The following is a 15,013-nucleotide window of genomic DNA, read 5'->3' on the forward strand; positions in this document are numbered from 1 at the left end:
ATTTGGGCACAAAAGTTGGACAAGAGTGTTTGTGGAGGGTGTTTTTTGTTGTTGTTGCAGTGTTGTAAGTCACTGTACCTGCAGCTGAATGATTGAACTTTCTCCAAATATCAATCCCTGTATCAATGTGAGATACAGTGACATAAATGAATAGAACATTACTCACTGACTGAAACTTGAAAAGCACCAGACTTTGGTCAGAGCCTGGTTCTAATGTTACTTAACAGCACTTTTTTTCCACTTTTCTTCTTCTTCCAATCAACACTGCCCAGAGTTGATTTGAGGAAATAAGACTCACACATTCGACTGTCATGGAGGGAGCGCCACTGATGCAGTTTGGTCAGACGGTGCAGACACACTTGACCCCAGAGAGGTGAGCAGGTTTTGGACCAGGTTGGAACTTGTCAAGTATTTGAGACAGAAAATGACAGAAAACTTTAAAAACAAAAAAAACTTTTTTTGTTTTAGATTTATTGCCCTTGCAGTAATGTCTTATTTCCAGCTTTGCTCTCCCTCAACCACTGTTTAGTGTCGTACCGTAAATGACCAGTTAGTAGTTGGTAGGCGTTTATTTTTCCAAAGTCGATGTGGACCCCGGGTGTTGAAAAGAGACCAGGTGTCGATTGGTAACAGGCTTTTATTTTGGCACTGGCCAGCACTGGGCCATTATTATTATTTTTTTAGCAATAGGTATACAAGGTATAACAATATACCGTAGTACTTTAAAGAACAGTAGTGCAAATATCAAGATTGTCCAGAGAACACTTTACACAAGAACACTTTATTAGTAAGAAAAGGGGCGTGACAACTTGAGGCCCGTATCCTTCCACTTCCACGACAGTCTCATGAGGCCAAAATAGCAGATCTACAAGGTGATAACACGTCAACGTCAACACGACCACAACAGTTTTCAGCTTGATGGTAAACAGTACTTCAACTACCATTCCACTGTGTAATGGCAGTGACTGATGTGTACTATATGCAGTACTAATCAAGTACAGCCCTGACTGCTACTTTATCTCCAGTGATAGGAAGGATAAGAATGTTGAAATGGACCAAGCAGGAAGAGAATCTCAAGTCATGGCAACTTTACTGAGCAGCACTCAGTTAAGTTCAGGAAACACCAGACATTTGTACCACCTGTCAATGAAGTAGTCAGTAAAATAAATACCGTAAATCACCAATTAACAGCCTGGTGTCAAAGTGCCGCCAGGTCTCATTTGATGGCCGAGGGTCCGACCTCATTTTGTAAAGTAGACGCCTGTCTGAAATAAACGCCAGGCTTGTTTAAACACCTGGGGGCCATTATTTGAGATCAATGTTATCTTAACTTGGTTTCATGTAAGATTTTGCAATTTTTTTTAACTTACTATCAATCCATGCGTGGGCTCCACGGTGGTGCAGTGGTCAGCACTGTGGCCTCACAACAAAAAGGTTCAGGTTTCGAGTCCTGGCTCAGGCGCGGGATCTTTCTGTGTGGAGTTTGTTGTTCTCCCTGTGCCTGCGTGGGTTCAGACGGCTTTGAATTAAGTGTACGTGGTTGGCTCTTCCTGCGTTCTGGAGTCACTAAATGTCTGTTATTCGTGAGTATTTGAAAGGCAAAATAGGATTTTCACAAATCAAGGATCACAAACTCAATACGACACATTTATTTTACTTTCAATAAAACATCTGTGACTGCCGTCTTGATAGTTTTCTGTCATCATTTTTGGACTGTGAACCTTTTCTGTGGACACAGTAAAGCTCCAACAGTCACGCCATACATTTACTAGTACAGACGCGCCCACGCCACTCGCGACTTTGAACATTTCAATCATCTGCTGTCAGTCTGACGCATGACTGCGGTTTTCTTGCTGGTATATTTGATTTAATTTGTGGCAGGCCAAGAATAAGCAGCTGAAACCTGAATCTGCTGAATCACAGGGTTTATTTTAAGAACAGACTTTTGCTGGTAGCTTTGCGTCACTTCAACCTTTTCATGTGCACTTCCCTTTCTTTTCTCTTTCTTCCTGCCATGTTTTCCTCAGGTGTTCAGGATCCTCTTGTTGATGAGACCTGTTCTATCTTTCTCTCATATTCCTTCCTTCTCCGTCCTACACAACCCAGCTGGACTGGGGTCAGCATCTCACTGAAGCCGTACCAGTACACACAAATCGGACCTGCTATGTCAATGAGAAGCTTTTTCTGAGTGAGAAGCAGAAGTTTGCTCATGTAACCTCCGAACACCCAGTCTGACTCCTTCAAATAATCAAGTTTTGACCTGACACACGCCGACACCTTGTGGATGCAATCTGAAGTGCAACTGCTGCCAGCTTCAGACTAGAATTTTGAACAAAGCACTGACATGACGCAGCAGAATGACTGACAGTGTCTTTGTTACAAAGCCCGAGTCATTGTGGTCTACGAAGACTCGTCAGACCTGCTGTCGGCGGTCCCGGAGGAGACCGGAGGACTGGGAGTGGACATCGTCATCGACTCTGGAGGTAAACACACCTCCTCTACGACCTTGTTAATGCTGGTGCAAGCGGGACCGTGTTCAGAGCCCTGGAGGGACCATCCAGATTAGCCTGCTCCCTCACTTCAGTTAGTGAATATTTTTCGCGAGAGTTGTACACTGTGGCCATGAAATGATCGAATGGAGGATCGACGTGAAGCCTTGCTGCCTCCACACATCATGTTTGCTCTTTTAGCTGCGCACGAGTGCCGTTCCTTTCCCAGCAACAGGAATTCTTATTTACAATGTTTGCTCTGTGTTTCTTGTCATGTTAAGTGCGTCTTCAAGAACAAGAGCCAGAGGACATGAAGCTCCTCCCACACAAGCATGACATCATCAGTGTTTTGGGAGTGGGGGGGCACTGGGTCACATCCCACCAGGACCTGCAGGTGAGTTGTGCATGTCCAGCCTGATAGCAGCTTCATAGCAGGGTCCTGTCTAACTGTTCCAGCATTTTTATCCCAACATGAACTAAACAGTAACGTGTCCTCTGGTGTCCTACCTGAGTTTGTCACTGACGCTCCTCAACTGGCTTCCCCAGCTGGATCCTCCAGATTGCAGTTCAATGTATTTAAAAGCAGCCACGGTCTCGTTCCTCAACGCTGACGTCTGGACAGCTTCGTTGGCCCAGCAGGGGCGGTACCTCCGTATCCTTCACCAGCAGACTGCAACCTGAGGCCGTCCCCTTAGCAACGGCTCGTGGCTTCTGGTCCCTATCAGTTCAACCTTGGTTCACTTTCTATCAGCCACTGCAGGTGCGGTGAGATCAGGTAGTGCCGCGTCTGCTGTGTTGGACAAGTTCATGTTTCTACTCGCAGCAATCAACTGCGCGAGTTGCTCCAGTTTGTTTCTCTCACAGGACCCAGTCAGCTGGTGCACAGCCACCTCAGATCACCTTTGAGCCACAAACTGTACCAGAGTCAGTTTGTAAAGGACTCAGAAGACCACCTCCTCTGAGGTTTCACCCCTGCAAATAAACAAAGAGCCGGATGGAGGAAAAGACACCAAAGTGTGGTTCGATCAGATCAAACGAGGAAGGTGTGACATCATTGCATCTGTTGTATGACGTCTTTAACAGTCGTGTGTCAGACATTCTGAAGGACATCGTGGAGAAGATGTCAGCTGGGATACTCAAGTACGTCCAACCTCGGCAGACTCGCTTCTCTGTCCTCAAATCCACAAATCAAAAGAATTCCCTGGTTTTGACTTCGTTTTGATGGCAGATTTAGTGAACATTCATGCTAACGCAACACATTTAAGCTTCAAGTTGAAGTCACTTCCAGATTTTTCTTAAGGGAAACACTTATTTGAGAATTTATCATTGAGAACAACTCATATTCACCTCATATTTTGCCAAAAGGTTAAGAAGGTCTAAGTTTTAAGATGCTGTTGAATTCAATAGAGCAGGAAGATCAGGGAGACAAAGGAATACCTCAGGATTTAGATTCCTGTCATCGACACATCCCGAGACAAGCAGGGACAGAAAGGAGAAGAGCGTTCTAAACGCGCATTCCCCTTCTTGGTTCCCTGGAATGTGCCTGGTCGATGCGGGAAAAGCAGCACTGGAGTTGGTGTCTTTAGACTTTTTGCCAAATTTCTTTTCCATTTCACTCCATATTATTGTCTTCTTTGAATTTTCAAACAAGAAAACACTACTTGGGTAATTGGTTTGATCTGACCGGGGTGTGGCTCAAGGTTAACTCAGGAGTACAAAGGGGATCTGTTCAGCGTTGTTTTGAGGGTCAAAAATCTGTGTGGCTTCTATCCAGAGGAACACACAAGGAGGCCAGCAACATCCACCTCGGGCTCCATGTGGTTCCAGCTGGTATCTGAGTGTGGTTTGTAACCAGCCCGTAGCTCCTGATCCACAGAACGAGGAGCGTCCGCACGCCACAGATCAACCCCGTCACCCAAACTCAACCACAAGTCCACCCATCCTATCCCAGCTCTGTTTCACTTGACCAGAAAAGAGGTTGACTTCAAAAACATGATTGTGGCTTTTACAGGAAGTCCTGTTCTGTCATAATCAAAAGTGATCCTCCGTCTCCAGACCCCAGCCTGAGGAGGCGGTCCCTCTCTATGAAGCTACGGTCGCCATGGAGAGCGTGCAGCGTCGCAAAAAGAAAAAGGCCGTAGTTCAGCTGAGATGCTGCTGCTGCTGGATGTCTGAGGCGGTGAGACCTGGACCTGATCCTTTAAAACTCAAAACTTTAAAGAGCACTTTCATTACTAAGGAACCTCTTCAACTGTCTCTTGCTCAAATGCGGACATTTTTTTGACTGTGTTGTTTTCTCAAATGTCACATTTAGCTCCTAAACAGGTTTGATGCGGGTCACGCATTTGATTTGAGCTCCTTCTGGGGCGTCGGCTCCAACAAAGTCCTCTGAGGTCTGCAGCCTTCAGGTTTAGTTTGTTTCTTTTTTCCCCCCTTTGTGAGTCCACACATCTTTCTTTGCACGACTGTAAAACTCATGTAATTAAAAGGAAGATTCTTTCTTTCTTCTTCTTCTGGCGAAGTCTTACTCAGCTGGCTTGTGATGTAATTGGAGGGGAGGAACCGAGGAGTCTGGTGCTCAGACGCCACTGTGACATGCACACGTCAGAGTGAAAGCTACAAAACAGTATTATGCGTTTCAGAGTAGCATGAATCACACGCCATGACGGATGGATCAGAACTCCTCTCTTCCAGAATCATCACTCCTTTCTGATGAATGAGTTTCCCTCTTAAACACACAGCCGGATGTTTCCCACCCAGCACGCCATGTTGACGACGAGGCCCAACGAGATTGATTTGAGCCGCTACAGCAGCTCAGTGTTGCCTGAAGGACGCTGCAGCTGTTAACATGGCCGGTGCTTTTCCAAACGTGCTCCAACTGCACACCTGGAATCAAACCCCTGATCTCCTGGGTACCTGATGTCCACACGTCCTCATCAGCAGGCGGGACAGAGATGAGGCCAGCCGATGAACTGGTTCACTCTAGAGCCTAATGGCCAGAGCACCTATCACATGTCTGTTTGCAGCATCATCGGGTTGCCATGGCGACATTTGATTGTCTCAGGGAGTCCTGCAATGTCTCCAGACTACTTCCCAGGATGCACCTCTCCTCCTGTCGCAGTGACATCACCACATCTAGCTGCTCCTTGATTGACAGGTCACACCCCAGGAGACTTCGAGAAATCTACACACACACACACACACACTCATTTGAAAATGGTCTGGTAGTTGCTGTTGTGTGTGTGTGTGTGTATATTTTCGAACCTCGTCCAGAGCTTGGTGTGTATCTTGTAGCAGTCGTTGACACACACACTCTGCTGTCTGAACACTCCAGCGCTCTCTCTCCTCACTCCCCATCTGGCCGAGCAACACTGCCCTCCACTGGGGACTAAAAGAACAGACACACACATCCCAGACTGTAACTTAACGAGACACACAAACTGATTGATGGGTTCTTTTAAGATAGCGTGCGACTGCGTGTGAGTGTGTGTGTTACTACGTCTTACTACAGCGTCTGTGGCAGAGACAACAGTCGGAGCGCCGTCATCAGCCTCCAGCCAGGACCGTCGCTGCTCACCGTCAGATTACTACCGCCAGGGAGAGACAGGCAGCGCTGTTTTCATTGTACTTTCATCTGTTTAAAGCCTGAGGTTGATTTAGGGTTACATGACAATGTGAAATAAAAGTGTGGGAAGACGGATGAGATGTTTTTATCAGACTGAATGTGCTGTGATGCGTTTTCCCTCGTCAGCCAAAGGATTTGCAAAAAACCCAAATGCTAACAAGCTTGAAGTTACACAGGTCGCTAACTGGTGAAGGTGAGTGGCAATTTGTGCCGTAAAAACTGTTGAGGAGTGTTCAGGGTTCCATTCTGACCTACGAACTCCTGTGATGTTTTATTGGAGCGTCGACTTTATCGCACCGTAACCACACTCAAGCCACAGCAGTGACGTGCCAGTCGTTCATGTTACCAACAGGAGCAAAAAGAGTAATAGTACTTCTATATTTTGTCTTCAGACATGACAAGCTGGTGAATCCTACTGGTGGAAGTTGTTCTCTCTGAGAAACTTTCTCTTCTGCTCCAAACTCTCATCGCCTCTCAGAACCTCACACAGCAAATCTGCGGCAGAGAGACGGAGACGGCGAAGCTTGATGGTCGTTTCGTTTCTTACCAGCACGAGTTCATCCCAGCCGTCATAAAGATGTGATGTTTTCACATAAATGTTGAGTTGAAACATTCAGAACTACACCAGTGCTCAGCTTCAGCTCACCTGTGTCCACATAGACCACGCTGTGAGGGTTGCCGGGGGCAACAAAGCCATACTCCAAAAGCAAGCGCTGGTTGTCATGGGAACCGTAGTTGATGAACGTCTGCTGGAAGCGCCGAGTCCCGGAGACGCTCCTGATTTCGTAACATTTGGTGGCGTCATTGAAACTTGCTTTCACCTGAAAGGAAATGATGTAAGAAAGTTTGCTGTGACCTCGGCAACGCCAGTTTCTGTGTTGATAAGAGGGCGACGTTTACCTGCACATCAGGACGGTGGTTGAGCAAATCCAGGAAGGGAGCTAAAGCATAAACATCCTGTCCACACAGGAAGTTGTTGGACAGGTGAGACATGAAGACCGAGCGAGTGTTGACGCTACACCACGCCCACCTAGGGGAGGGACAGGGGGAACAGCGTCATCACCCCTCAGAGTCGGCTGCTTTTTCACGGGTAAAACAATGAAAGTGCTCTGTCACTGCAGTGATTCAACAAAATAAAACAGTTTCATGTTTGGCTGAACACAGAAGCTCAGAGACACCAGCACCACGACCACCGACCCAGCGAAGGCCCCGGGAAGTAGAAGTCAAGACAAACACAAAGCCAGGGAGGAACTTTACCAGCGTTTACAACAGCTGCACAGAGCGCCACGTCAGGAGACGGTGACGTCAGCGGCAGATGTCAGCACACTGACACAGAGACGGACCGGAACCGCCCAGAACCAACACAAGGTTCTTGTTGGGGGTAAAAAGAGAAACACGAGAAAGGTCCTGCTGTCCTGGGAATGACACCAGGATGAAACCCCTTCTGTGTCCCGAGTCAGCGCCTGAACGTACCTCAGAGCCTCGTAGCTCAACACGTCCTCCACCGGCTGATCCAGGATCGGCTGCAGGGACCTACAGGATCAGCGAGTCACTGTATAATCAACAGTACATTTGAATGTCCTAAGTATGAATATAAACTGCTGTCAACCGCACAACTGTGCAACCTCGATTTTGAAAAGTACTGCAAAAAGTTGCAGAAATGGCTCTTTTGTGTCAGGTATTTTTAGTTCCTGTTATATTTTTGATTTAGGAAAAGTTAGGTTGAGACAGCAGGTTTATGTGTCTTTGCTGAAATATGAAGTATAAATATAACGTATAAATAGTAGTATAAATATGACGACACACGATGATAAACTAGTTGTTGATATAAACCGTCACTTTCTTTTCTGGTCGTACAGAATATTGGTGTTAGCGTGCTAGCCATGTTAGCTTGTGCTATTTCCAGGCAACAGTCTCTGGTAAGCTCACTTAAAAAAGTCCCGATTGGACGAGTGAATCTCTCGCAATGCCTCCCTCTGCTCGAGAGCCCGCCTCTGCACACTGGCAGGCAGGAGAGCTATGACATCATCAGTGAAGTAAGCCGGGCAGGTGTAGGTGGTGGGCAGGACGTCTATGTAGGCGGACCAATCAGAAGCCTCTCCTCTGTGACGCTCACACACCAGGAAGATGCAGAGCACCAACAAAGGAGAGAGGCGGGGCTTCCAGCTGCACAGACAAATACGCAGTAATGTTTTACAATGTTATGTACTATTACTAGTACTTCTACCTCATCACACAGACAAACAGAACCAGGGTTCATGCACTTTCATGACTTTGTCCATCGTCACTGGACCACTCAAACCAAACACTCGCCACTAGTTTGATCTAGACGTAAATTTTGCCCTGACAAAATCATAGTCCACAGCAGAAGCGTTTCACATTCACAAAAATTAAGGGTGAAATATTAAGAACAGCTTTTTTATAATGTACTACAATAAAATCAAACACTTCAACCTCAAGAAAAACGTATATTAACTTTACAACTCTTACAAACACAGTGACCGACGTTTTAAGCTCGATTGAAGTGGAATCCTCCAACATTTCTGCGTACCAGTGAATCTAATAAACTTCAGCGAGATCGTCACCGACATTTTCTCCAAAACGTCAGAACAAACGCAGGTAAAAAGCAAATTATTAGATGTCTAATGAGGGAGTTTAATTGTTCATATGAAGTTAACAAGTCAACACTTCACCTCAATAATCGTCAGTTATACCGCGTCTTCATGCTGCACGGCCGCTGCGGTGCCTCCAACACCACGTGGTTAGCTTGTTTTTCCGGTTCCGCGCACTCAAGCTGCGCACAGCTCGCAATTCGACTCGCTCGTTTTCTCCAATTTTCCTCTGTAGCGTCACCAGCTCGGGACCGTCGCTCCTCACCGGGACGCCAGACCACATCAGTAAGATCGACTCACCCACAGCTGATAGTTAGCACCGCTAAAGAGCGCTAGCTAGCTAGCAAGTTAACGAGCCGGCACGTTTGTCAAAGCTGATTCAGTTCCCGTATGATGACGATTCCCGCATGGCCTCGTGGCCGTTTGAGCTAAAATGTCAAAATGCCTCATGACACGGGAACTAACTGCTGATTCTGTCTCTAATTTCACGGCTGTTCGCAGCAGCCAGCAACTGTGTCCGTGCTCTATCAAATTACAAATGAAAAGCTGCATGGAGGTCAAAGGTCATCCCAGTGCTGCTGCTATGACTTGGCACTTTTCCTACAGTTGGGAGCAAATGGTTCTGCCAAAACAGCTAAATTGAGCCCTTTGATGTATTTTGGGCGTCAGGTTGAGCACAAAATGAAAGAACAACAGCTTCCAGGTGACACCTGCAGTAACGTTTGTCCTGCTTCTTTGTGTAACAGTGTTCAGAGCACCTTACACCGGGTCCTGGACATGATTCCACTTGATACATGTTAGTAACTGCACAGTTAGATTTGGGTTTGAGGCTGTTACTTCAGAACCTGTCATCATGACTCAGCAAATTTCAGGAACAGAACAGCCTGGGGAGCCGTTTGTGTCTTGTAACTTGTGACGTCACAGCCTCTTCTGTTCACTCAGTATTCAAACATCTCTGTTTGTCCGTCAGGGGACAGCCATGTCTTCCAAGGTTGCCGTGGTAACGGGCAGTAACAAGGGCATTGGCCTGGCCATCGTCCGGGCGCTCTGCAAACAGTTCCAAGGAGACGTTTACCTGACAGCCAGAGACGTGTAGGTAACAGTCAGGTGCCTCTGCGGGAGCACGGGGACGCTCGCCGCTGTTAGGGATCATTTATTGTCCCGATGAGGGATTCTGGTGCTTGGCTCGAGTTCTGTGAATGGAGAGGAACGTGTCGTCTGGTTGTGTTGCAGCGGCCGCGGCCAGGAGGCGATGGAGTCCCTGGCCTCGGAGGGACTGAAACCCCTGTTCCACCAGCTGGACATCAACGACCTAAGCAGCATCGCCACCGCCGCTGCCTTCTTCAAGGAGAAGTATGGCGGCATGGACGTCCTGGTCAACAACGCCGGGATCGCCTTCAAAGGTGGAAGGAGGCGGATAGATTCACCTGCATGACTCACACTTTACCTCAGACAGATGACGAATGATTAACCAGCATAATGATTCCTAGTTACAATAAATGTGTTTGTTTTGTTCTGATTTTGTTGTTAATCTCATATTTGAATGCTGGATTGAGGATCAGTCGCAGCGTTTAACGTCCTGAACTGACGAGTGGCTCCTTCAGGCTCAACACTGAGATCTGAATCGATTTACTTCCATTCAGTCAGATTCTTGAATATTTTTTCAAATTCACAATGTTGTGTTCTTTCAGTGTGTGGGACGTCTGAATATCATAACTAATGCTAATAGCATCAGTTGATAATATATTATAGAATATACATGTTATAATAATCCCCCCTCCCCCCACAGTGGCGGACACGACTCCATTCGCCGTCCAGGCCGAGGTCATGCTCAAGACGAACTTCTTCGCCACCAGAGACATGTTGACTCACTTCCTGCCGCTGGTTAAAGCTGGAGGTAAAGATACTGGACACGGGTGTGATGAAAGCACGGCTGGGATGTTCCGTGCATCGCTCCCGCACGCCGGCGTTGAAAGCGACTTCTTGAGAGCAGTTCTGTTCTGCCCGGTTCTGCTTGATCCTCTTGCTCTGGTGTTCGGTGTCCTGCTGTTTCTTCTTGACTTGTACCAAGCGTGTTGTAACAGCCGTCCTCACATGTCTGTTCAGGTGCCAAAACCAGTTTGACAGAGAAAATCAAACGTCTGAAGAGACAAAAGCTGTTGCGTGCCTTAAAACAGAAGACCAGACAACTGGAAAGGAAGACACATTCCAGCCAGCACGAGGAAGTCCACCAAGCCTGGAAGGAGAGTTTATTAATATATAAAAAAGAACTCCGTAATGCCAGAAGCGCTTACTACTCGTCCCTGATAGAAAAGAATAAGAACAACCCCAGGTTCCTCTTCAGCACCGTGGGCAGGCTCACCAAGAACCATAGTGCTGTTGAGCCATGCATCCCCCCAACTCTCAGCAGTAACGACTTCCTATCTTTCTTTACTGAAAAGATTGTGAATATTAGAACGAAGATTGCCAGTAATGGAGGACAAACTACAGTCCCCATAGAAGCACCTCCCAGACTTGGTGCATACTTGGACAGCTTCGCCCCCATTGACCTGTCAGAATTAACTTCTGCAGTCGGTTCCTCCAAGTCAGCCACTTGTCTGCTGGATCCCATCCCAACAAGCCTCCTTAAGGATGCCTTCCCTCTAGTCAACACTTCTATATTAAATCAAATTAATCTTTCCTTAGTCACAGGTTATGTGCCACAGGCCTTTAAGGTGGCTGTCATCAACCCTTTACTTAAAAAACCTTCTCTTGACCCAGATGTGTTAGCCAACTATAGGCCAATATCCAACCTCCCCTACATCTCCAAGATCCTTGAGAAGGTTGCCCTGGAGCAGTTACATGAACATCTGCACAGCAACGAGCTCTTTGAAGCCTTCCAGTCTGGATTCAGGGAACACCATAGCACTGAAACAGCACTGGTCAGAGTCTCTAATGATCTTCTTATAGCTTCAGACAGAGGTCTTGTCTCTGTGCTTGTCCTTTTGGACCTCAGTGCTGCATTTGACACCATCGACCACAGCATCCTGCTACAGAGACTAGACCATGACATTGGGATTAAAGGAACTGCCCTAAAATGGTTTAAGTCCTACTTATCTGACAGGTTTCAGTTTGTTAATGGTAATAATGACCATTCGGAGTATAGCAGAGTTACATATGGTGTACCACAGGGTTCAGTTTTAGGACCGATTCTCTTCACTCTTTACATGCTCCCATTAGGTGACATAATCCGGAAGCACTCGATCAACTTCCACTGTTATGCAGATGACACACAACTTTACTTGTCGATGGAGCCAGACGACACAAGCCAGCTTACTCATCTGCAAGACTGCCTGAAAGACATTCAATCCTGGATGTCTTCTAACTTCTTAATGCTCAATTCAGATAAAACTGAGGTAATCATTTTTGGACCTAAACACCACAGGGACACACTCTTGAATCGGATCTCTACTCTAGATGGCATCACCCTAACTTCGAGTACAACTGCAAGGAACCTTGGGGTCATTTTTGACCAGGACCTTTCCTTCAACTCCCACATAAAGCATGTGACTAGGACCGCCTTCTTCCATCTGCGAAGTATCGCTAAGATTAGGAATATCCTTTCCCAGAGTGATGCTGAAAAACTGGTGCATGCATTTATCACTTCTCGGCTGGACTACTGCAACTCTCTCCTGTCAGGATGTCCTAAATACTATCTAAAGAGTCTCCAGCTGGTCCAGAACGCTGCAGCGAGGGTTTTGACTGGAGTTAAGAAGAGAGAACACATCTCTCCCACTTTAGCTTCTCTCCACTGGCTTCCTGTAGGATCTAGAATCCACTTCAAAGTCCTTCTGCTGACTTATAAGGCTCTCAATGATGAAGCTCCATCCTATTTGAAAGAGCTCATTAGTCCCTACTGTCCTACCAGAGCACTCCGCTCCCAGAATGCAGGTCTTTTAGTGATTCCCAGTATCAATAAAAACAGACTGGGAGGTAGAGCTTTTAGTTACCGGGCTCCTTTACTGTGGAACCAGCTCTCTCCATGGGTCAGAGAGGCAGACACTTTAACTACGTTTAAGTCCAGGCTTAAGACCTTCCTCTATGACAGAGCCTTCAGTTAGGACTGGTTCAGGTAGCTCTGAACCATTGATAGCTATGCTGCTACAGGCTTAGACTGCTGGGGGACACATCAGGTTACATGGAGCCCTTCCCTCCTCTCCTCCTCTCCTCTCCCCCTCTCTCCTCCTCTCCTCCCTGCACATTTTTGGAACTGTCACTACCATTACTTGTTGCACTTTGTAGTTTGGCCTTGGTGTCTCGCAGTCTCTCTGTGTTTCCACAGATCCACCAGAGCCCCAACCGCCGCCTGCATCGCCCCCCCCCCCTCTTATTCCCTACTGTTACACCGGCCTGCGCTCCCCTTCCATGAACCAGTCTGCCATCCAGTCCCCCATCAAGCTGGCTTGCTCTCCCTGCCTCCCCTACCAGAAGCTTCCTTCTTCAACTGTTATTAACATTTCCGTGTTTCCCACATTTTGTATTGTAAACTGTTTTCTTCTCTGTAACAACATCTACTGCACGTCTGTCCTCCTGGGTGAGGGATCCTCCTCTGTTGCTCACCCTGAGGTTTCTCAGATTTTTCCCTGTTAAAAGGGTTTTCTATGGAGTTTTTCCTCAGTCGATGTGAGGGTCTGAGGGCAGGGGATGTTGTTATGATGCCATGTGAAGCCCTTAGAGACAAACTGTTGGTGAAAACGGGCTCTACAAATAAAATTGCCTTGCCTTGCCTTGCCTTTATTCCCCCAGGAGGTGGAGAGGTTGGACGAGGACCAGTCAGTTGGAAAGTGACACGAATGTTTAATTTGGAGTAAGAACGCTGCAGGGCTTCTATTAACAATCACACACAGATAGAGGGGTGGCCCAGTGGTGCAGTGGTCAGCACTGTGGCCTCACAGCAAGAAGGTTCCGGGTTCGAGTCCCGGCTCCAGCACTGGATCTTCCTGTGTGAGTCTCCATGTTCTCCCTGTTCCTGTGTGGGTTCTCTCTGGTTCTCCAGCTTCCTCCCACAGTCCAAAGACATCAAGAGGGGACGAGGCTGATTGATACTCTAAATTGACTGTAGGTGTGACTGTGAGTGTGAATGGTTGTCTGTCTCTATGTGTTGGTCCTGCGATGGACTGGTGACCTGTCCAGGGTGAACCCCGCCTCTCGCCCGTTGACGCTGGGATAGGCTCCACCCCCCGCGACCCTTACTAGTGAGGAATAAGTGGAAGATGACGATGGATGGATGGACACAGGTAAAGCAGAACATTACAGGAACTTCTGGAACGGAACCTCTCAATCACGTCCATCAAACCTGTAAACTTAGAACCCTGTGGGAAAGTTCTAGCTATCACTCAAACCCGGGTCCTTGTCAGGTAGCAGAGAAACCCAACCAGAATCACCGTGAACGTCAGCCATTTTGGTTGGTGGGTTTCAGGTCGTGTGGTGAACGTGTCCAGCTTCGTCGGCTCTCATACCTTGAAGCAGTGCAGCCCGGCGCTCCAGGAGCGTTTCCGTAGCGAGGACATCACGGAGGAGGAGCTGGTGGGACTCATGCAGCGGTTTGTTGACGTGACCCAGAAGGGCGAACATAAGAAGGACGGCTGGCCTGAGACGGCGTACGGTGTGTCCAAGACAGGACTGACGGTATGAAGCTGAAATGAACAAAGCAGGAGACGGATTCATTCATCAGCGTCTGCACCGCAATATTCCACAGCTTCTTGCTTTATGCACTGATGTGTGTGTGTGTTTTTAGACTCTTTCCATGATCCTGGCTCGCCGCCTGTCTAAGGACAGACCACATGACCAGGTGACCAGCTCTCAACAAGAGGCTCCATCAGTTTTGATTTGCTGTGTTTTTACAGTTAAAAGTCTGCAACGACTGAAAAGCCTGTTCACCTCCTTTCCTGTTCAGTGAAATTCTCGTTCATTCTTGTCACATTTCCTCCATCGCACAGGTCTTGCTGAACGCCTGCTGTCCAGGGTGGGTGCGCACTGACATGGCGGGTTCCAAAGCCCCCAAGTCACCAGACGAGGGCGCTGAGACGCCAGTCTACCTGGCGCTGCTGCCCGCTGGAGCCACAGAGCCTCACGGGAAGTTTGTCTCTGAAAAACAAGTGCAGGCATGGTGAACGGGAGCAAGATCGCTGCCCCACATTGTCAGCACTGATCTGACTGACACAAATTCTGGACCCCATTGACCCCACACCCCCCTCATCCACCCCCCCAATTTAAAGTGGCATTTAAGACTTTTTGGCGTTGTTGAT

At 47.6% G+C, this 15,013-nt stretch overlaps 2 protein-coding genes across 2 annotated transcripts; one reads left to right on the forward strand and one right to left on the reverse strand.

Annotated features, from left to right (window-relative positions):
- The first annotated feature begins 542 nt into the window (after positions 1-542).
- Positions 543-4,881, forward strand: LOC147270727 (ferry endosomal RAB5 effector complex subunit 4-like). Its single transcript, XM_086205364.1, has 7 exons — positions 543-549; positions 2,385-2,483; positions 2,771-2,883; positions 3,036-3,141; positions 3,584-3,629; positions 4,545-4,668; positions 4,804-4,881. The coding sequence occupies exons 1-7, from the start codon at positions 543-545 to the stop codon at positions 4,879-4,881; spliced, it is 573 nt and encodes a 190-aa protein (XP_086061490.1).
- LOC147270728 (SET domain-containing protein 4-like) lies at positions 667-8,312 on the reverse strand (the record flags this gene model as incomplete). Its single annotated transcript, XM_086205375.1, has 8 exons — positions 667-5,673; positions 5,754-5,877; positions 5,996-6,076; positions 6,531-6,609; positions 6,761-6,935; positions 7,015-7,144; positions 7,588-7,647; positions 8,044-8,312. Coding segments are annotated over 8 exons (1,074 nt in total), but the record flags the coding sequence as incomplete, so codon positions are not given.
- Between the last annotated feature and the right edge of the window lie 6,701 nt (positions 8,313-15,013).

The sequence above is a fragment of the Aulostomus chinensis genome, chromosome 1 (genome assembly GCF_037954235.1).
Source record: "Aulostomus chinensis isolate RoL2024-O1b breed Wild chromosome 1, RoL_Achi_v1.0, whole genome shotgun sequence".
Classification (NCBI taxonomy): Eukaryota; Metazoa; Chordata; class Actinopteri; order Syngnathiformes; family Aulostomidae; genus Aulostomus; species Aulostomus chinensis.

Bases quoted from the DNA above. Each gene is read 5' to 3' on its own strand.
- LOC147270727 (XM_086205364.1), top strand. The intron at 3,142-3,583 runs GTATCCTTCACC...GTCGTGTGTCAG, and splicing joins CCAGCAGGGGCGGTACCTCC to ACATTCTGAAGGACATCGTG. The intron at 3,630-4,544 runs GTACGTCCAACC...CTCCGTCTCCAG, and splicing joins ATGTCAGCTGGGATACTCAA to ACCCCAGCCTGAGGAGGCGG.